General features: G+C 43.5%; 1 protein-coding gene across 3 annotated transcripts in view; it reads left to right on the forward strand.

The window, feature by feature from the left end:
* The window catches only part of RHOQ (ras homolog family member Q), a 34,520-nt gene that overhangs the window by 5,824 nt on the left and 5,359 nt on the right, over positions 1 to 23,337 (forward strand). For 2 of the 3 annotated variants that reach the window (XM_067565091.1, XM_067565090.1), the window contains exon 4: positions 18,510 to 18,674. In XM_067565091.1, coding sequence (XP_067421192.1) covers positions 18,510 to 18,674 — 165 coding nt within the window. Of the gene's footprint in view, positions 1 to 18,509; positions 18,675 to 20,609; positions 21,509 to 23,337 lie in introns of those variants that run through there. The other variant, XM_067565092.1, reaches the window with a different exon arrangement.

Below are 23,337 nucleotides of genomic sequence, written 5' to 3' on the forward strand. Positions count from 1 at the left end.
CACCCAAACTGGCTTGCTATAAAATACTGGGTCAGCCCCATAGCACCTATCTTCTCAGAGCTTTCTCACAGTATGGCAATTCATGTATGTTGCCCCTATTACCATCACATCTAAGCGTCTTACTATCTTTTGATGTCGTTATCCAGACAACACCCCTGTAAGGTGAGGACTATAGTATTTACCTATTATACAGATGGTGATCTGGGGCACCAGAGACTAGGTGATTTGCCCAAGGAAGTCTGTGGCAGATCAAGGAATTGAATTGAGGTCTCCTGCTAGAGCCCTAGCCACTGGGCCCGTCTCCCTTTACAGAGCATGAGTACATCAGGAGGCCTGAAATTTTTCTTGACAACCCATGTGTCTCTTTACTCAGTCCCACGCTTCTCCACCTGTGAGAGGTGTTGGATCGCTGGAAGGTTCAGTACGCTTTCAAGTTACTGGATGTGCTGTGAAGAAGCCAGTTGGAAATTAATAGTGGATTTCTTAATCGCAGCAAAGTACACAGATTACTTACTCCTTCAAAACCTAGTTTGAATTAAAATGGGTTGAAAGACTAACTCTGGTATCTTCATAAAACGATTAGAGGATAAAAGTTCCATTGGTTGGGAGAGGGAGAGGGGAGAGAGAGAGAGAGAGAGACACACACATACACACACACACACACACCCCTTGGAGGCTAGCTCCTATTCCCAGGAGGAGGGTGGAAACTGTGTGGCCATGCCATGCTAGATAAGACATTACATAGTCCGTTCCTCTCAGAGGTGCCCTGCCGTCTGTTGCTCCACCGAGCCCTGTTCCTGTATATAACAATTCTCCTCAGTGAAGCTGAAGAGAGAGATTTTTGACCATCTGAGTTGTATATCTGATCCTCAGAATTTGTAGCTAATGTTGCCCATTTTTAAGTTGCCTAGATTTTCTCCCTCATGTTTATCTTCCCTCATTTGCTAGCAGCCTCTCCCTTTCTGAGGGGATATGCCGGTGCAGAATGGACAAGTAACAGTGTGCTACAGTGGTGCTCATGGGTGGAAGGGTGTGCGGCACCATTTTCCAGGGTGGCTGGATTTCACCTAGAGTTTAATGTTAAAACCACCTCCATCTTGCAGCCAGTCTTTGAACTTTCCTTGCTGAGGTTCAGCCTGCTTCCAGAACACAGACTGCCCCCTCCCTTTTGAGTAAGGAGCAAGTTGAGTCCAAGGCTGTACGTTTCCGAGATCTTCAGCTCCCACTGAAATCCACAGAAGTTGAAGATGTTGAGCCCTTTGTTTACCCAGTTCAGATAATGATGGGGATTTATATTCTAGTAGCACCCAGCTGCCTTAAGCAGGATCTGGACACTATTGGACTAGGAGTACAAGCTAATAGAGAGTCTGCTCTCTTGCAAACACTTAGGCACATATTTAACTTTGAGTATTCTTATGGGAAGTCAAAGGCACTTTATACATTGTCTTACTGTAGGCCCTGATTCTGGAAATTCTTTTCTTTCTTGAAGTGAATATGACAAAGGGGCTAACAGTTAAGCATGTGTTCAAGTGTTTGCAAGACTGGGGCCTAAATTAAGACCAGGCACAAAATCAAGTGAGTTTAACTAAAAAGCTGAGGGCATGCATGAGGCAGAATGAGGGTAACGGTGACGGAAAGGCATGGTTAACATGGACTAGCTGGGTACACAACTTGCAGAATGAAATTTGTTGTTGCTTCTATAAATAAATCAAGAGATATTAGTGATATCTATAATCCTTGCTGGCCACCTGTCTAGCCATTATCGGGTTGTCTAGTTCAGCCATCATTTCTCCTTTCAACGTGATACTGAGTTGATGATAATGCAATACATTTTTTCTGGCTAATATACGTATGTGTGTTGAAATACAGTATTCCTCCCTTATGGCCCATTCATTCTTAGCTGGCCCTGAAATGGAGTCATAGGGCCAAACGCAATCCTGGAGAATGCAGGTGCAATGTAATTAAACACAGGGCCCATAACAGTTAACAGCTGACATCTCAATTATTGTCAAACTTGAAATAACTGGCAGTTTATTTTAGTAAATAAAAAAAAAAAAAGACCATTTCTCCCTTTCTAGTTATGCCAGTTGCAGCTGGAAAGCTGTGTCAACTGTGCCCATGTGTGTTTCTGCCCACTGCTATAAAGCACTGGACATGCTCCCTCGAGCGGTCGGTGTGTGCATGGGAATGATGTCCCCAGCCAGAGCCTATAGAGCTCTCCAGCAGCAGCTAGCATGTGAAAATGGGTGTGTGCAGCTGACATTAAAATGAAAACATGCCAAATGTGCTGTGTGCAATTTAAGCCCTGCAGTCTCTTCAGGGCCACACAGACTAATATCAACACAAATTTGTGACTTCTCTTGCTGGATCAGGCTGAGAATTATAGAGAAGAATGCTTAATGAAAGACTGATATCCTCAGTAATTGTAAAGTGAACACTAAAAACTACAGGTTGATTTTAAAATACTTTTTGAAGAATAATACTTGTACAGCACCTTCCATCTAATCTCAAAATGATTTGCAAACATCAATTCAGCAAGTCTCCCAGCACCCCCGTGAGGTAAGGTAGTATCACCATCCTCCGTATATAGAGGGGGAAATTGAGGATAAGAGATTCTAAGGCCTACATTTTCAAAAGTGCCTATTAATTTTGGGTGGCAAATTTGAGACACCTAAAGCATTTTTTCCCCCTCAATGTGTGCCAAGAAGTAAGGGTTTTTTTGAAAATCAGGCACTGGGTATCTTAAATTTGGATACCCAAATATAATGGATGCGTTTTGAAAATTACAGACCTAACTGATTTGACCAAAGTCAGTGGCGAAGCTGAATAAAGACCTCAGGGCAAATTAACCCAGTGTGAGAGACCCTTCTGTAAAATCTCTATAACTAAAGAATACAAATGAGATGTTTGAAATACATTTCTGGAATCTTTGCTAATTGAGACACCCCACTGCTAAACTGAGTATTTCACACTGACTGCACAGTCAAATAAAAATTCCAATTATTTTAGAATAGTAACCAGGTATCCTTGAATTTGAGACCAAGATCCATATGAACTCCATTCTTTATTATTTCTTTTAGGTTTTTGTGACACCATCTAATACTTATGCAGTTCCCATAAATTAAGACAATATTAAATACAAACAATATCATTGATCTGCCAGTACAACATTTGCACGTTTGTTTTTAATTGATTTTTAACTTTCACACATCTGCACTCATTTGACAAAGGATAATATGTACTTATATCAAATAAAGGGCCAATCTCATCCCTCTTACCTAGTTGAGTTGAGGTGGCAAAACTAGGTCCAGCTTTTCTGGTAGAGATTATACCAAACTTTGAGAATTTCAGGCAGGTTTGTAATTGATTTTCCTGATCTGAATCTCTCCTCACTTTGGTTCTAAAATAAAAAGGGACCCATTTTCTGGAGCCAACTTTGAACCCCAGCCTAAACCTAATATGGACCTGAATACAGCTTTTTCAATTTGCATCTACTTTCCATAGTTGAATACCTTAGATCAGTGTTTTTCAACCTTTTTGATACCAGGGACTGGCTTCCTATACTGTTTCAGGGAGATCTCAGGGACCGGTGCCATCCATGGATCAGTTGTTGCGAAACACTGCCTTAGATCATGTTACTTGTCGTCTTGATATCTATATGGGGGCTGACCCAAAGTTCTTTGAGGTCAACAGGGCTTTGTATGAGGTTCTAAATCAAGAGCACACTAACAAAATGGCTGTCAAAATTTAATTTGCCAAAATATTAACTGCCAATCCTAAACATTCAATAATCATGAGTCAGCCCTCCCCAAATCATGAGACTTTTGAAAAAGCCACTCAAGTTCTTTTCATTGGTCTTCTGATTTGAGCCTTAGGGTTAATGCTTTCAAGTTTTTCTCCACCTGTGAAGGCTAGAAACTCACCTTTGCCTTAAATTAAAGCTGTGAATCTTATGTAATCACAAGTCCAGCAGCTGGGGCTTTAAAGAAAAAAACAAAAACCTAAACACTAAATTTCATGAGACTTGCAATAAAATCACAAGAGTTGGCAATACTGTATTCTGAATATTACCATTCCTAGAATGCATTCTTTTGGACAGAGCCTCAAGACTATTCTTTCTAACTCAAATTTTGACACAAAACCCCATCATTACCATGTTTTTTATAACCTTTATTGAGAATCTGGAAAGAATGGGAGAGCAGTAAAAAGAGTCCATTTCATATTAGTTTGGGTTTGGAATTGAATGACCTGTTTTGAAAAAATGGATTTGAATATTAAAATAACACTTAACAGTTATGGAAAGGCTGTCATTTGACTCATGGAGCTGCTACAGTAATAATTCTTCTTTAATGTTCTATGCTGAATCCATTCTGTGGCAGTAAATGCAGTAATTCTTCTTGAAATAGCCAGCACTTGGTGGTTTGCCTATAACAAAACACTATTTATATTCCAGAACAAAGGAATCTTTCAGTATCATAGGTGAGCATAGTGCTTTATAGACAATGACAAAATCCTACCTCGAGCAGCTTGCAATCTAAATTAGACATAGCACAGCCAGAGATAAGAGTGAATGCTGAATGATCATCAGTGTTGCTTAGTGTTAAGTATCCATCTTGTTAGTTCCTCTTGGGTATTGGTTTTCATTGAAATTTGGATACAGTGTCTGGACTGAATGCTGGGGTGGAGATGAAGTGACCTAGGCTGTCTTTACTAGTAATACTAACTTAACACAGAGGCAGGACTGTGCAGAGATAGTGAGAAGGTTGCTAACAGTAGAGACCCATGGTAGGATTTTCACATGCACTCAATATTATGCTAACTCTGCTCCCACTCTTGACCAACCCACACCCCCAACACATAACATTGTGCAGAAGCATCAGGAAAACACATCCCCTTTAATTCCTGAAAGATAGTCACAATGCTGTATCATAAAATTTGCATGAGGTGGCACTGGTCTTACAACTTTAGTGCCATTCTAGATCTGCTGATATGCAGCAATGACAGGATTTAATCTTAAGGAATCTGTGTAAAGAATCATCTATCTTTACAAGAAGTGTTTTATTGTTAGAACAATCATTTTTGTCTTTATTTGAAATAGGTCCTTTCCCCCTGCTGGTCTATTAGATGACTGAGTCCATCTCCCGGCCTGTGGAGGATATAGTTCCCAAACAGAGGACGTGTACAATATTAGATAATACATCACCCGGCACACTTTTTTTTTTTTTTTGTTCCATTCCTTCTAGAAAAGGCTGATTGAGCTCCATATTCTACTACAAATTGTAATGAGTGCTGGTACAGTAAAGGGAGCTGTTAGACATCTGGAGTGCACCCAACTTCCCAGGAGAAAATAGCTGAGTTGAAAGTTAGGTTTTTGACCACCCCATAGTTCTCATCAGAATATAGCATTTTTGCATTACTGTTGAACTACTGGGTGAGTGTCAAATATTTTAATTTAAGTCCAAGGAGTAATGGTTGCTAGTTAGTGTGAGATTCTTACAGGGGATGTCACAGAATTCAGTGGGATCTTACTGCTTTTCCTTTCTTGGAAAAAATCTGCTTGGTACTTGAATGACTTTAGCAAGCATTGACCCCATGTATGACTCCCATTTATCTCAGTTTGGTGCCAGCATTGTTGGAAAGGCTGCAGATTCAAACATTATGTGAATCAAGCAGTGCTGGTCAGGAAGACATTAAGCATCACACATCACTGAGGCTAAGAGCTTGTTTGAGAAAGCTGCAGACTAATTCCACTTCATGCCAGATCCTCAGCTGGTGTAAATTGTCCTCTACCACCATAGTACTGGAGTGTCTTAGTACAAGTTTGATACTCAAATGTAGCCCCACCCATGGAGTACATGCTTGGGTGTTAGCCAGCCATGATGTGGAACATCTATAGAAGCATTAAACCGACCTCCTTTCTCAGCTATCCATGTTATGTTGAACAGGAACACTGAGTTGCTCTGTCATTTCTAACTCTCAGATAATGTAAGAGCTATTAGTGCTTGGGTCCAGATCCTCAACTGGTGAACATGGTCACAGCTCCTCTGAAATCCATGTGCATCTGGCCCCCTTTGGTCTTGCATTGTGTTGCAGTCTGCAACATAAGAGTCTGTCATTGTGGATTTCTGTTATGGTCATCTGTTATTTAGTGACTGTCTCTAATTCACAGTGGTGGAAATACATGCCACATTAGTGACATCCCCATGAAACTGTTATCCATGAAGGACCAAATCCTGAGCCCAGCACCTCCTCAGGCGGGGCAGAAGAAATCCTCCTTCAAGCTATAATGGCAGAGCAGTTCCATAGCTGCCATATGAAAGCTGCCTCTCCCCAAAGTAGACTTTGGTGGCTCCCCTTGAGGAAAGGCTGGAAAAAATCCACACAGGGAGCTCCCTCCCTCCTTGCTGAGCAAGAAGCACAGGCAGAAGCCATGCACAAAAGGCACGCCCTCATCCATTCCCCTTTTTCCCAAGAGAATCACGCCAGTTTCACTGCCAGGGGGATCTCCCTGGCTACAAAGGAGGTGGTTGGATTTGACCCAACACTTAAAATTTACCTCCCCCAACCCCCGTTCTATTCACAGTCCAAATAAACATCAGGGTTTGTTCTTGGGAGTATCCTGGGGGGTTGGGAGCAGAATCCACTTCTGAACATGGGGGTAGGGGCAGTTCTGCAAGCCACTCTATCACCCCATCGACCCGAAATAGTAGCCATGACCCTTGCACGCCTCCTGAGTGGAGATGTGTGGCTGTCGGCGCTGCATAATGGTGACTGCAGGGAGTGGTCCATCCCAGTGCTTCGTGGGGAGCTATGCACAGCAGATGCAAAGGTCAGCTACATCAAATAGAGATGGGAGCAGAGTGTTCCTAGATTCATGGCCATCCTACCCGCTTGTATGCTATGCAGCATCATGGCTCTTCCATTGCATTAGGGGAGCTTCTGTTGTCATGGTGTTGGTGGGTAAGTTTCTTATTACAAATGCCCCTGGTCTCTTCAACTACATTGAAACTAAGCTGAACAGGCTGCTTCTTCCTGCTGGATATTTGTCTTTTGTACAGGAGCTACTCAGGCATGTAACCAATCCTACTCTTACAATTTTATTCTGAAGCATTTGTATCAAATCATAATTTAACTAGCCTTTTTCAGTGTGTATTTCATACCTGCTCTAAACAATCCTGCTCATCCCAGTGTGGGGGTGGATTTGGATATACTTATTTCCTTCTATAATACAGTGAGCGAGCACTTATCCTGTGCTCTCAGGGTCTTTGCCATAAGTTATAAATACATGACGGACACAAACTGGCAGCCTCTCGCCTTCCCCATGAAGCTAATATTAACCGACCACAATCTGGGCAAACAGAACAACTCCACTTGCTCCATAAACACAACCAGAAACCTGTGAAATTACAGGGGATTTACAGTGTGATCTCTCCCCCAAACACTTGTCATAGGTCAGAGCTTGTTTTGCACATATAGAAAATAAAGTTTGAAGATTTCAGGAAGCAGGAAAATTAAGTGGAGCAGCCACAGCCAGCACAATGGGGCCTTGGACCAAATTGATGTCTCTGAGCGCTGCAATAAGAGGAATAATACAGGCTACCATCAGGGCAAATTCTGCTTTCATTTCAGGCCAGATTGGGACCTGCCTACTGAGTTCAACAGTTGGCTACTCTCCCTCTGGCAGTGCCTCCTGCAGCAGCTTCTCCCCTTCCATGCAGGTGGGCAGGGAGTAGGTCGAGCCGAGGTTGAACAAACTCAGATGAGCCTATGTACCAGGGGAAGACATTTGTGCTAGGTATAGAGCTACCACAGACTACTTTCCCCTCCCCTTCAGAACAAGTGGGGAACTGGAAACCAGATAGTGAGTGGTTGAAACACAATCCTGCTCCTAGGGCAGCACAAATATACACTGACCCTTATGCAGGGTTTGTAGCAAAACTGCAACTTAGCTCGAGTCTGGCTAACTCTGTTGAAGCCAGTGGAACTATCCTGGATTTATCCTGATGTTACTCACAGCCCAATTTTGCTGTCTGGTGTGCACACCAGATACTAGAGATAGTGCTGTCCACCGGCTTATTGTTTAACAGATCTAAAAATATCACACCAGCCCTTTTTTAAATGGAAATATACTTAGCCAGGAAGAAAGCTATCGGCGGTGTAATCTTTCCTTAGCTCTTCAAGGATAGCTTTGAAACGAGCACTGAAATGATAAAAGTAATACAAAGTGACTTGTATCAAGTGAGGATTTATAGACTGTCATTACCATGCCCTATTAGGGAAATGGATTATTATTTAGACTTGTAGCTGGTCTTCTTCAGAAGCCAGCTCTAGTACGTGTGTGTGCTTCTCTGATACCCTTTCAGCAGCAGTAACAGTTACCCTTCATTGGCTGAAGGTTGGATTCCTCCAGCAGCTTTGCCTGGTATCTATTTTTGGTTTGCCTGCTAAAAACAGATGGTTCTGATTGAGTGCCTCCTCCTCTGATTGCTGCTATAAGCCATGAAAGCAACAGATGATTACAAACAGAGATCACAAAACCGGAGTTGTCAAGTTGCAATTTTTCTCCCCAGCAATGCAAGTTTTTATGATCTTAAAAAAAAACTTCTCCACTCCACACTTTCTGCATTCCCATGGTATAAAAGAAATAGTCAAAGTAGACCCTGCATTAATGTTATTATAAATAACTGGAGACTTAACATTAAATTCCTCCCCTAGGCAGCAATATAGAGGAAGTGTAACGGGATGCACTCGCCTCTCGTGAGCGCCCCCTGTTGGGTTGGTGTGAACCTGCACTTTCTTTCTGCTTGTGGTGCCCCCTGTTGGCTGTTACCCTTGTCGGGCAGGCCTTCAGGGGCTCAGCGCTCTGGCTAAGTCATACACATTCTAAACACATGAAGGAACCCCTTCCAGGGTAAAAGGTCCAACAGGTCTTTCCCTGTGCCCTTGGTAATTCTGCAGCCCTATCTCTGGGCTCAGTTCTCAGCCCTTTTTGGGCTAGCTTTAAGTCTGTGTCTGCCCTGGTATAGAGCAGTGCCCCCAGGGCTTTCTCTTTAAGTTCTGCCCTCCACTTGGGCCTCTAAACCAAGCCTTATCCCCTTCTCAGGGCTTAGGCCACTTCCCCAGTGGCTGGTGGGAGGGTCCCGGGACCACCCACTACTCCAGGTCCCAACCCAGGGACCCTACAAATAACAGCCATGTGCTACTTTCTTTAATAGTTACTACAGCTATTCCCTGGCCCACTTCCCACATAGCCCCTTCCTTTTCACCCTTACCTCAGGGTCAAAGTTCTTTCTCATGGCATGCCAATGTCACTGGAACCTGTCTTCGGTTCTACCTTGTGCTCCAGCAAGGAGCGCCTTCCTTGCCCCTCTGGTCCTCACTAGGAACTGACCTACTCAGGCCCAGCAGCTCCTTTTAACTGAGCCTGCTACACGCTGATTGGCTGCTTCTCTGCAGCCTGTCTAGGCAGGTCTGGGGCACCCATCTTTACTGCTCCTTTTCTGGGGTGAGGTGTGATTAGGACTGCAAGGCCTCCAACAGGGGGTGTCAAAGGGCCTGATACACCCTGTCATAGGAAGGTATTAACTATTTTTCAGTGCCAAAAGAGAGATAGTAGATTGGATTAAGCCATAATCACTATGAGGCCTGTGCCTAGAGCTCCAGTTCCTGGAGTCATGTGATTACATCAGAAAATCAGCTTTCATTTAAAGTAAAGTTTCTCGCCATCAGTGTTGTGAAGAAAAACTTGGAAAAAGTTACCTAAATATAACCAGCTCAGTGACATCGGTCTGAGTCTGCAGCCAGCCTGAAACAATAGCTTTGAGAGGTGTGAACTATTCCATGCATCTCAATGAGGGGTTAACTGCAAGACTCTACTCAAGAAGGTTTCCCCAGTACCACCAGACAGTGTGCATGGGACAAGAGGAGATGAGCACAGCAGCCCAGACTCGCCCATCCAAGCAGATAAACCCTGGATGTTGGGGGAGAAATGTACTGGGGGGCGAGGCTTCCAGGGGAGTGCTGCTAACACCTCTTCTGGGGAAAAAGGGAGGAGGACCTCTAATGCCACTCCTGGGGCGAAGCAGGCACTGTGCTCTTGCCTCTCTGGAAGGGGAGTGGGTCCCACGACCACAACCACTCTAAGTTGAGCGCTGGGGCCATGGCATGGAGGAACCACAGGAGCCCAATGTCTTGGTTTGCCTCAGGTTCTCAGTCCAGCTGTGTAGTAGGTACTAGGAAATGCAATTTACTGCAGTCCTAGGGGACTGTCCAGATAAGCGTTAGTGGAAGTTTGTTTTTATTAAACAGATTAAACCTTCTAAGTATAACCTGCTGTCAATGAAATGTGTACTTCTATTGTTCCTTTCTTCAAAGGGTCTCCGAACACTTCACAAACCCTAATTCATTAACCTTTACATGCCCCTGTGATGCATCCTAATTTTACACGTGCACAAATTGAGGTACAGGGTAGATAGTGACTTGCTCCATCTTGCACAGCAAGTCAGTGGCAGAGGTGGAACAGAACTTGCATCTCCTGACTCCCAGACTGCTTGTTTTAACAGACCACCCCTCTCATCTCCCATCTGTCGAGTCAGGCAAAATATCAATTTAAAATCAACTTTACACAGTGTTAACAGATCTCCCCTGAAATCAAGCGTACAATCTAATTAGTCTGAGCTGACACCTGAAATATATTACACTGTTTCTGAATTGCAAGCCAGTCCCTCACAGTACACATTAAAAATTGACTGACACCTCTGCTTTGGGACAGTGAAAGGAGAGCAGGCTGTAGATAGGAGAAATAGTAAAGTTTTGGATGAGTCAAAACAAATCTATCCAAAATGTGAATGCACTGAAATGCTGCTTCAGTGCCTGCCTACAAGGGGACACAAAATCTCAGATGTGCAGATAGAGTAATTTCCAGCTACCATAAAGAAAAGGAGACCAGACACAAAGAAGAGCTACCCCAAAGTTAGAGCAGAAGAGAAGGTGAACTTCTTCTTTGAGTGATGGTCCCTATTGTATTCCAGAATTCACGTGGGGTTACACGTGTGCCCGGAGTTGGAGAATTTTAAAGTAATGTCCATTGGTCTGCACATGTGCCCTGGCTTGCCTCGTGCCTCCAACCAAGGTGATAAAGGGCAGTGTGGACCGACCACCTCTTCAGTTCCTTCTCATCGCCGCATGGTCCGGATTGGAACCTTTAGCATCCTCAACTCCGACATCATTCTGCAAAACAATATTAATCCAGTTGTAAATAGTTCATAGTTTTAATTGGACATGTCCCTGGTAGATTGAGGAGCCGATATAGGCAACCACATGGCACAAGGAACTTGGATGTCTCAAGAGTCCAAAATGCACATCAATATCATGGAATTACATGCAGTAAGAAAGGCATGCCAATCTTTTCTTCCATTCATCTGCTCTCACCAGGTCCTGAAGCAGTCAGACAACACTAAGATGACAGGCAAGGGGGGGGTGAGATCTGTGTGCAGAGGCACTCACACCAGTTCCAGAGATTATCAGAGCAATCAAATCACCCTAGATGCAGCCTACCTTCCAGGGACGCAGAATGTGCTCGCAGACTTCTTCAGCAGACACTTCCCAATCAACCTACGAGTGGGAACTTCACAACATGGTGTTGTATGACATTTTCATGCAATAGGGAACCCCAACCAGAGATCACAAGAAGTGTGCCACGTATTGCTCCAGAGAAGCCTTAGGTTACTGTTGTCAGGGTGATGCTCTTCTTTCCTGGTCAGACCTGTTCAGCTATGCCTTCCCTCCCCTGCCACTATTACCAGGAGTGCTACGCAAGATCTGGCAGGACAGGGCAATAGTCAATCTCATCTCCGAGACAGTTCTGGTTCCCCGGCCTCCTGCACATGGCATCTCGGCTGCCAATTATCCTCCTGACATTTCCCAAGCTCCTGACCCAATCCATGACTGTTCCACCTCAGGTTGTGATATTTGAATGTGCATGCTCCTCAGCTGTACAAGACATCCTCTCTAATAGCAGAAGGGACTCGACTAGAAAATGTTACCTAGCTCAATTAAATTGCTTCTTGTCCTGGGCACAACAAAGAGGAGTTCTACCAGAAGTTACAGATGTTTTTCTCATCTTAGACTCGATGTCTTCAAGGATAGGATATAGTCTATCAGTCTGCCCCTTGCGAGTCCACTTAGCAATAATCAGTGCATTCCATCCATCTACTCAGGGCTTATTCCATCTTCACACCCACACTAACCAATAAATTCTGGAAAGGCCTGATAAGAACTTTCCCACCTCCTCAAAAGATTGAATCCCAAAGGGACTTTAATTTTGTTCTTTTGGTACTGACAAGGTCCCACTAGGAACAAATACCTAAAGGTTCAATGTCCTTCCTCTCCATAAAGGTCACCTTTCTTGCAGCCCTCACATTAGGAGAGGAGGTCTGTGAACTCAAAGCAATGATGGCAGACTCTTCGTACACTGTGTTCCATAAAGACAAAGCTTCTTTACACCTACCCCCCATATTTATCCCTAAAATGGTTTTGGAATTTCACCTTAACCAATCCATTCACTTACCTGTATTCTTCCCAAAATCACACATATCGGCAGAATGTAGACGCCACTCCCTTGATGTTCAGCAAGCCTTGGCCTTTTACCTGAAGGGAACAAAACCAATCAGGAAGTCCCAGAGACTGGTGGTTGTTATAGCGGAGAGCGTCAGAGGGCACGCCATGTCCGTCCAGAGACTTTCCAAATGGATCTCTGGTTGCATTCTACTGTGTCAGCTTTCGAAATTCCCTTCCGCTACAGGGGTATGAGCTCACTCCATTAGAGCTCAAGCAATGCCCATAGCATCTCTTCAGGACGCACCTCTCCTAGATATCTGCAAAGCAGCCACATGGCGCTCCATCCACAGGTTTGCAAGGCATTACGCACTGGTACAAGATTTGGCTGCTGATGCCTTCTTTGGGAGGGTGGTTCTCCACTCAACTCTACCATCCTCATCCTTGCACCCTCCTCCTACTGAGGTACTCCTTTTCAATCACCCACAGTGGAGTACAATAGGGACCATCACTTGAAGAAGAAGAGGAGGTTACTTATCTGTAACTGGAGGTTCTTTGAGACGGGTGGTCTGTTTGTATTTCACTACCTGCCTTCCTTCCCTTCTGCTTCTGATCTTCTCGGATTGGCAGTGAAGAAGAAATTGAAGTAGTTGGTCTGCCCCGCCTTTTATCACCTCATTATAGATATTAGGTGAGCCAGGGTGCATACACAGACCAACAGATACTACTTTTAAATTCTCTAACTCTGGGCACATGGTGCGCGTGCGTAATCCCAAAGTGGAATACAGATAGAGACCACACATCTCAAAGAACCACCAGTAAGCAACCTACTCTTTCCTGGAACACATTAAAAACAACTGCAGGAGTATTTTCAATAAAGAACTATGCCTACACAATTTGTCACCATCAAAAACACGTGTCTGTAGTTGAGATGCTGAGATAGACTATTAGCAGCAGTTCCTTATATCCTGTGTCTTTTTATTCCTTTCACTTCCTATTGGCAGCCACTTCCTTTGGCTACCACAGTAACACCCAGGAAGGGATGGCAGTGTCTTACTGCAATTAATAACATAAAATACTTATCTAGTGCCTTCCACAAGAGGCATTCAAAGCACTTTACAGATATTAAACAAATAGGATGCAACTGTACTGGCTTAAAGTAATTATTTTTATTCTTTTCCTATCCTTTTTCTTCATTTATATTTGGCTGCTTTGGCAGATGACATATGGGTTTGCTTGCTTGTTTTGGTTTTTTTGGTTGTTTTAAGCTCATAATACATCTCTCTCCACTTAGAATGTCAAACAATTGTACTGCACCATGTTGGTCTTAGTCGTCTTCTTTCTTCTCATACTCTTGCTTCTTAAAATATTTCAGTCAAATTCTTCAAATGTTTTTTTAATGCCTAAATATACACACTGCCTCCCCCAAATTAGAATGAAAGTTTTAATTGATGCAGAGTGTGTGTGCATGAACTTAAACTGGAATTTATGTTGACTTTTGATTAGTATAATTAGATTTTGGAATAAAGTAAATTTCTCTCCTGTATACTGATGAATTCAAATAATAAAATTATAGTGTGGCACACTGATTTTTTTTCCATGCTTCTCAAATGATCAGTCTAAACACTGATAGTATTTCTAACTGGTCCCATGGAATTCAGACATTATTTAGGCTCCAATACAGCAGAAGTAATTTCTCACGGTTCCTAACATGGGTTTAGCTCCCTTGGTGTTAGCAATGTTGAGGGTCATAGTGTAGATGGGAACCTGCTGCTGTCAACATTGTAAGCACCATGTCATATTACCTTGCTTAGAGCTGGTCTAATTGACATGGTGCTGAAACTAGTGGAAGCAGCCCCAAATGTAGACCGATGGCCAGCTATCTATGTTGCTAATGCTGGTAGAGTTGAACCAGCGTTAGCAATAGTGGGACGTTTTTGAAGAATTTCCCTAGCATAGACAAGGCTCTAATATGGGATACATAACAACATTATGCTAGTTTCAAGCAGAGGACTATGTAAATATAGAACCAAATTCTCTGCTGATGTAAATGGGCAGAACTCCATTGAAGGCAATGGAACTGATACCATGTCAGCAGGCACTTGTAAAATATCCAGACAAATGTATTTTGTCTTTAGTTTAACACCTTAATTATACAGGGTGGATTTAGACATGTAGGCCTCCCTGTTGTAGAAGAAGCAGAGCATAAAGTTACATAAATAGATGCAGAGAGCAGAAAGGAGAAGTTTATCTGTGTAGGCTACTAAAGGAATAATAGTAGTGCTCACTTCTAAAACAACTACTAGCCAGTTTTTCAGAAGGAAGGCATGGTACCAAGATGTATCTAACTACAAGAGGAATACTGTCTAAGATTAAAAAAAAAAAAGTTAGTCTAAATTTTCATGACCACTGCAAGTTTTCCCACAGAGCATGCAAACGTAAGACAACTTTGTGATTGGAAAATGATTAATTCATCCAAGCTGCTCGCAAAAAAGAACTTGACTTAATTCTGTTTCAAGTGACCAGAATGCATGGCAATTCAATTAATTAATTATTTTATTGCAGTAGTGCTTCAGCAGGGATGGGCAACTGGCAGCCCAAGTGCTGCATCCAGCCTGCCAGATCATTTTATTTGGCTCGCCAACCAGGGGCATAGCCACAGGTAGGCGTGACTGGGCTGTGGCTCACCCAATTAGCACGCAGGGTCACCCAGATTTGAGCCTGAGAGTAGGCAGCTCTAGCACCCCACCCCCTGGAGTGAGGGAAGGGGCGAGAAGCTGTCACTGCAGCGCAGAGGGTGGTGAAAGGGGGCAAGAGGCAGCTTTTCCCACTGCCTGGAGGAGAGGAGGCTGTTTGTTCCCCAGCACCTGCTGGAGTAAGGGCAGGAGGCGGCAGCTCCTTGGTTAAAGCCAGCTCGCTCGAGGATGGCTCTGACGGACAGCACGGGGGGTTACTGAATAGAGTCAGCATGTCCCCAGCAGCAGGGACCAGAGCAGGGGTGGTGGCGGAGGGAGCAGGCTCATCTGACTTTCTGGAGATTGTGGAGTTGCAAATGTGGGCAGGCAATTGTGTGTGTCGCAGCACAGCACTGTGGTGTTGGTGTGGCACTTGCTGCTCTGGTGCATGTTCTCTCAGCAGCAGCTGGGCAAGCTGCGCCAAGACAGCAAGGATCACTTTTTCCTCAACTGCCATGGCTTCCTCTTCTGCTACATCCTGGAGCCTCTAAAAAAATAAATGCAAGGGCCGCCAAAGGGTTTCAGTGGATTCTGTGACCCTCTGTTACCTTAAAGTTGCCCATCTCTGGCTTAGAGGCCTCATCTACTGTCCAAACATGTAGTAAATGACTGTCCCAGTCCAAAAGATCTTCAGTGGAAAAAACAAGATGAAATAGCTGCATGATAAAACAAGTGGGCTGAGGGGAAGATAATAGGATGCTTAGCAGAGGCTAGCTGTGGGCCCTGTTCTTAGCTGACCACTAGCATTACTTGGTTACTATCACAGTAATATAAAGTGATCCACTATTTTAAAAATGAATTGATCAGTTTAAATATTTCTGTAATGTGATCAGGGATAGGATAATTCAAGAATATTCTGACTCAGCAAGCACATGCTAGTTACCCATTGTTGCTTTAAAATTTAGCTCTCTCTCCTCCTCGGCAGGGTTTTTAGAAGCCAGTACACTAAAAATGCAAGTAAGCAATCTCTTGTATCTTAAGTACAATCTAAATATATGGCTATTCCCCCTTTCCTACACAAGCCTGGGCAAACATGACTGAGTTGCGCCCTTAAAGCAGCACACAAGACAACCGTACATCAAGCCCTGTTTGTGCATCCACATCTCCCTTATTGCCGAATTGTTCATATCAGTGCATTGTGGGAAATTCTGGGCTGTTGTCTTAATCTGCCTCAGCATGGAGCAGAGAGCAGAACATGGGGCAATGTAGCCTGGGATGTCATCCAGAGAGCGAGGATGAATGAGGACCAGCCAAATGGGCTAAACAGTGGTTAGCAGGTCCTCTCCACACAGCAGTAAATGCTAAACCAGTAACTGGAAGATAGTTATATGGCAGCCTAGGCCACTGAACACTGCTAGCTAAAGTGTGTGGACATCAACCATATGTAGAGTTAAGTGTGCACTAGCTGGTTAGAAGCCTTAGTGTATGCGGATATGGAGATATGACAGGCCTTGTTACCTTTACAGTGAGGAAACCATTCTCATCCAGCTTGAGAACATGCACAGGAAACCGTATGTGGAAAGTAGCATTTTAGGAGTGAGCAAAACTGGGTTTATGATGGAAATCTAGTTACAACCTTAACCTTAACTCAATGGGGCACCGTAGCTAGCTTCTGGCAGATATGTGGCCAGAGTTGCATGCATTCTGGCAGTCGAAGACACCTGCCTACAAAATGCATGTCAGTCACAGATATTCCATTCAGTTCTGCAGCCCTAGCATCTCCTAGAATCTTGGTGTTTTTGCAAAATTATGAAGCAATATATGGTAGGAGTGAAGTGCCTGCATCCCTTAGCTGTTCATTTCCAGACTTCTGAGGGAGACAGGCTTGGTAGAACTATTCAGTGGCAACTCACACATTCTCTGGGACTCCATTGACACACTTTTAACTATAACTGTTTGCTAATGCTTTTTTTTTTTTTTTGTTTACAAGTAAATATGTACAATCTGGCAGTTACAGTTGCCAGGGAAACTATAGCTGAATTTCCCAACATGTATGTAGTGTTGAATTGCATCAGAATGTTTTCCTTGAATGAATACATAGTTCTGTTTGCAGGATTTAATTCAGATGGGAGTTTTTATCAAGAAGCTTGCAGCAGACTCTGGTCAACCTTGCCTTGGTACTCATTGTAGAGAGAGGGGATCAAGAGTCTTCCTTGTGCAGTGCACGCACAGTACCAATTCTCAGTGCAAAGGCTCTGAGGCTAGTGATACTGAGCGCACTAAAGTCTCTAAAATAGGAATGGCACCAGCATGGCCTGCTCTCTTCAATGCCATCTAGCAGAACAAGTCTCAGAGCGTTAGGGAACAGGGAGGGAGGAAGCATGCTGTAATCTATCAAAATGTGTAACTGCAGCCACATTCCCCCTAAATGGCTGGCGGTACTGTGTCTATTTTACAGTGGGCACAACGATCTATGAGTGCTTCTGATTGGCGCCTTCCAAATATGGCCAAGCAGCTTCGATGCTATGGCTGTAAAAAACTCAGGTGTGGATGGACCCAGCTGTTAGAAGGCCTCTAAAGGAGCGTCTGTCTTTTGGGTGGTCTTTTTCCTCTAGAAAACGTTAGTGCTCCTTAATGCCAAATTATCCCTGGTGTTTGGTGGGTGCACTGTGGTAAAGGAGAGTTTGGATAAAAGAACTTCGTTCTGATCCCACCCTGTCCCCCAGGAGGAGAGAATCACCAGTAATAGGATATAATTTTCAGCTGCCACCTCAGAATGCTAGGACAGGGCTCAGATATCACTCACACCCAAGGTCCAAGAGGGAGTGGTTTCTTGATTAGGTGTATAGTCACAAGCAGCATTATAGACTTCTCTGATTTGCCCCACCCATTTTGCTTTGTGCAGGCAGAATCATGGCTCTGGAATCAGTATGTGTCTGCTTATTTCCCCTCAGCATCCCAGGGCAAAAGCTAGCCTTTATGTTTAAAATGAGGCTTTAAAGAAGTTTAACTTTCCATAAATATTGTATTGCATAAATAAACAATGTAACTACTGGGAGCAACCTTGCCATGGTTTTCCACTTGCCTTCATGTGTGTGGATTTTGATCTAACAGTCATGTTAATTGACAGGATGTAGCTCTAAACCAGCCAAGTAAACGGAGTCAGTTTAAATGAGCTTTCTATTTGTCAGATATTTGAGCACAGTCTCTGAATGTAACTGTTACAATAAACAAAATACGAGCCTCGGAATTGCCGATAACAACATTTTTCTTCCTCAGGAAGACTATGATCGTCTGAGACCTTTATCTTATCCTATGACCGATGTCTTCCTTATCTGCTTCTCAGTGGTAAATCCAGCCTCATTTCAAAATGTGAAGGAGGAATGGGTACCGGAGCTAAAGGAATATGCACCTAATGTACCCTTTTTATTAGTAGGAACCCAGGTATGTCTGGTTTTACTTTGCTTGTTTTATTTAAATAATCCAGATCATCTAACGTGCTTTTTTTGGGCCCAAGGCCCCTGTAGCAGGATCCAAATAACTCCCTTTCTCTGACTTCAACTGGAAAAGTTAGACCTAGTTTACACCTCTCACTTGGGTAGACCCCGCTATGGCACTCGGGCCATGAAAAATTTCAATCCCTGAACACTGTAGGTAGGACACAAGTACATAAGAATGGTCCACCTAGCTCGGTATCCTGGCTTTTGACGATGGCTGCTATCAGGTGCTTCAGAGGGAATGAACGCTACAGGGCAATTATTGAGTGATCCAGCCCTTGTTGTACAGTTCCATCTTTTGGCAGTCAGAAGTTTGGGGACACCCAGAGCATGGAGTTGTGGCCCTGACCATCTTGGCTAATAGCCATTGATGGACCTAGCCTCCATGAACTTATCTATCATGAACTTTTTTTGAACCCACTTATATTTTGGCCTTCACAGCCACCCTGTCAGAGTTCCCCAGGTTGACTGTGCTTTGTGTGAAGTACTTCTTTATGGTAATTGAATAGGCAGCAGGTTTAAACTAATTGTGTGACCTCTGGTTCTTGTGGTATGTGAAGGGATAAGTAACATTTCCCTATTTACTTTTTTTTTTATCCATACCATTTATGATTTTATAGACCTCTATCACAGTTCTCTCTCTTTTCTAAGCTGAACAGTCCTAGTATTTAACTTCTTTGCATATGGAAGGTGTTCTATAGCCTAATCCAGGGGTGTCAAACAGCCGGCCCCTGGGCTGGATACAGCCCACCAACCTTTTTGGTCCGGCCCCTGGAGGCAGCACTCGCTGCCACGAGATCTCGCGGCGTTGTACTCGGGCAGCAGCGCGCGCTGCTGCGAGATGTCGTGGTGTTACGTGCTGCCGTGAGATGTCGCAGCGTTGTACTCTCCGGAGGCAGTGCGTGCTGCCGTGAGGCATCGCACACTGCCACCAGAGAGTACAACGCTGCAAGAGCTCACGGCAGCACACGCTGCCACCAGAGAGTACAACGTCATGCGCTGCTGCCACAGATTACAATGCCGCGAGATCTCGCAGCATCACGTGCTGCCACGAGATGTGTGCGCTCTGGTGGCAACGCGTGGAGCGCTGTGTGCACGAGACTGCGCTCCAAAAGGCAGGAGAGGAGAGAGTGTGGTCTTGGGGCATCGCAGGGGGCAGAACTGCTTCTTCGCAGCCCACTCACTTCAAAACACACACTACTTTCAGCTGCAGAAAAACCTTCCTACTGCTGCTCACAGTTTACCATTTTCTCCCACTTCAGTTGCTATTGCCACCCATACATCTTTCCAGAAGAACTGTCCCAAAAATACATTGGCAAATAGCTTAGGAAAGACAGAAGCCAATTGTTATATTAGATTTGTTCAGACTGAAAGAGAGATGCTCCTTCTCCCTCTGGTGCCTAGTAAAGGGACATCTCTTCCACTGCATAATTTTGGGGTTACTCAATTCTCCCATAGAACAAGAAGTCTTCAAAATATCACTGTAGCCCTGCAAAGTAAAATACCATCAAATTGTGATAGTTCCACACACAGTTCTACAGATGGAGCACCACAAATGGTGGGTAGAAAAGCTGGAGTTGCTGCAAAGTTAAAGGAAAAAGTGCTTGCTGTCAATCTGCAATATCAGTTTTGTAATTTACATTGCATTTTACACCAAGAAGCACTGTGCAGTAAAACACTGAAACTGGATAATGTGGTTATAAAAACGGTTACTTTTATATGAGCAAGAGGCCTTAACCCCAGACAGTTCAACTGCCTTTTGGAAGTAACTGAGAAACCCCATGGGTTACCATATCACACTGATGTTCGTTGGCTAAGTCGGGGGGCTGTACTGAAACGCTTTTATGAATTGCATGGTGAAATACAATTGTTTTTGAATCAGAAAGGAAAGGTTATGCCTGAACTGCAGGATAATGAATGGCTTCAAGATCTGGCTTTTATGGTGGACATCACGGAACACCCGAACTGCCTCAACACAAAGATGCAGGGGCGCAACAAATTGGTGCCAGATGTTTTTGACAGTCAGTGCTTTCGAGATTAAGCTTCAGCTTTGGGAAAAGCAACTTTCAGATGATAATCCCGCACACTTTCCAACTTTAAAATCTCGACGCAACACAGCTGAGTTTCATTGTGATGCTCTCCACAAAAAAGTACAGCAGCAACATTTCCAACTTAAGAAATTAATTCCAAGCCAGGTTTTCTGACTTCACATACCTTGAGAGAGATTTTGCAATTTTCCATAACCCATTTTCTGTCAATGTGCACGAGGTCTCAGAGGAGCTTCAGATGGAAATAATCAAACTGCAGTGTGATTCTGTTCTGAGGGATACGTTTTTCAGTGTTGAAGTTGGAACATTTTTCAGTATGTAGGACCAAATTATCCCAGGCTGAAGTCTTTTGCTTCAAAAATTCTGTCTATGTATGTCTGATCAGCTCTTTTCTGTAATGAACATCAACAAGTCAAGATTTCATTCTCAATTTACTGACGCACACCTGAACGCAATACTCAAGCTTGCCACAGCCCAGTTCCTTGCTCCAGACTTTGATGCAGTGGTCCAAAGTAAGAAGTGTCAGGCATCAGGAAGCAGCAGTAGCAGTAAATAAAGTACTATAATTCTTAATCATTGATCGATTCTTTTAATCGTAAAATAGCAGTAGTTGTAGAAGTGAATTTACTGCAGCCTTTATATCACTGATATCTAGCAAATAAAATATACTACTACATAAAAATGGCTGTGCCTAGTATTTCGATTTATGGTATGTATGGTCCACTTGAAGTACATTTAATTCAAATCTGGCCCGCATAGCAAATGGGTTTGACACACCTGGTCTAATAATTTTTGCTGTCCTTCTTGGTCCTTTTTCCAATTCTAGTACTGTACATCTCTTTTGAGATGGGGTGACCAGCACTGTATGAAGCATTCAAGGTGCGGTTATACCATAAATTTATATAGTGGCATTATGCTATTTTCTGTCTGACCTGCCCTCTTATTAGACAACCTAACCCCTGATGTAGACACTGCTAGGGTGATGGAAGTATTCTTCCACTGACCTAGCTATTGTCTTTCGGAGAGGTGGATCAGTTAAGTCGATGGAAAAACCTCTTCCACTGATGTAGGTAGCATCTATACTGTGATACTGTAGTGATTGTAGTATAGACATGACCTTACTCACATCCGGCAGCAGGAAAACAGGGTCACTTGTGTTCTAAGTACACCTGCATAGTGCTATGTGAATAATCAAGTCTTCAGTTTGTTGGCCATACTGAAAAATTTAAAATTACATTGAGTAGATTTTAAATGAATTTTTTTCTAAATTTTTGGTGAACTAAAAGTCGAAGAAAATATTGCTTCAGGGTCATACAAAATGTTTAGTTTGACCTTTTAAAATCTTTTTTTTTTAAATAAAACAAGTACATTTCAAAACAAACTTTAGATTGTATGCAGTTCATTTAGAAAATGCCAAAACAAAACGTTTCAAATGTTTGGGAATATTTTTAGGCTTTTTTCCCCCAAATACCGCATGAATTTGCAAAATGTTTCCATCAAACTGGATCTGCATTTTTCAGTGAAAAGTTTTCAATGAAAAATTTCACCTACCTCGAGAGTTACCTTCATTCTCTTAAAACACAAAATGCAGCGTGTTCCATAAGCACTTGGGCCTGTTGAGCAGAGGTCTGGGTTTATAAACATTCTTCCAGGTAATCTCACTGAAATCAATAGGACTACTGGTGTGAGTAAAGACTACTCATGCCAGTAAGCATTGCAGGATTGGCCCCCACTTACTAGCATAACCCTGGGCCTTGACTAACAGTCCTATCCAATAACCATTGAAACTAATGACTTGATTTCAATGGGCATTGGATTTATAAGGAACCAGGGCATAGGCAGTCTGGCTAAGCGGTCATGGGTGGAGTGGTGTCTACACATCAAGGATGGCCATGAGGCAGTAATCAGAGAGCAGGGATCAGAGTAGTTGCTAGAGCTGGTATCAACAGGCAAGAGTCAGGCTCAGTCAGGATGGGGTTGGAGGCCAGAGATCAGAAAGCAAGGTGAGGTTTGGAGTCACAGCATGTCAGAAGTCTGCATGGTTGCCTAGATAACTTCCTGAGGAACCCTCCAAGGTTACACAGTGAGCATGGGCCAAATCAAAAGGCCACAGGGTGCTGTCACTCTGGACCCTGTGAGCAGTATTTTCTGTGGTACCTAATCTCCACAGTGCTCCTTGGATATGACTCTGCATGGCCTCACAGTGGTTGATGTGGGAATGTCAGATGTCCTAGGCTCTGCAGACCCAGGTACTAAATTCCACCGATTCTTAAAGGATTCTGGTCTAAGCAGAAGCAGTTCAAGCTTCCCCAGTATGTACTGAACTAATCCTGCCACTCCTGGATGTGCACTTTTGTTTATTGGTGATTTTGGAGCGGACATGGTGAAGTTAAGGAAAAAGAGCTGGGAATAAATACTTCACCTACCCTTCCTCGTGGATAATCACACAATCAGGAATTAGGGACTTGATCCACATCTTCAAAGGGCTTTGGATAAGACCCTAAGCAAGAATCCACACTCTGGGCCATAGATCTACCTCAGTGTTTTGTAAGTGGCTCAACC

The sequence above is a fragment of the Emydura macquarii genome, unplaced genomic scaffold, assembly GCF_026122565.2.
Source record: "Emydura macquarii macquarii isolate MOO-44397 ecotype Brisbane River unplaced genomic scaffold, CSIRO-AGI_Emac_v2 contig_2676, whole genome shotgun sequence".
Taxonomy (NCBI): Eukaryota; Metazoa; Chordata; order Testudines; family Chelidae; genus Emydura; species Emydura macquarii.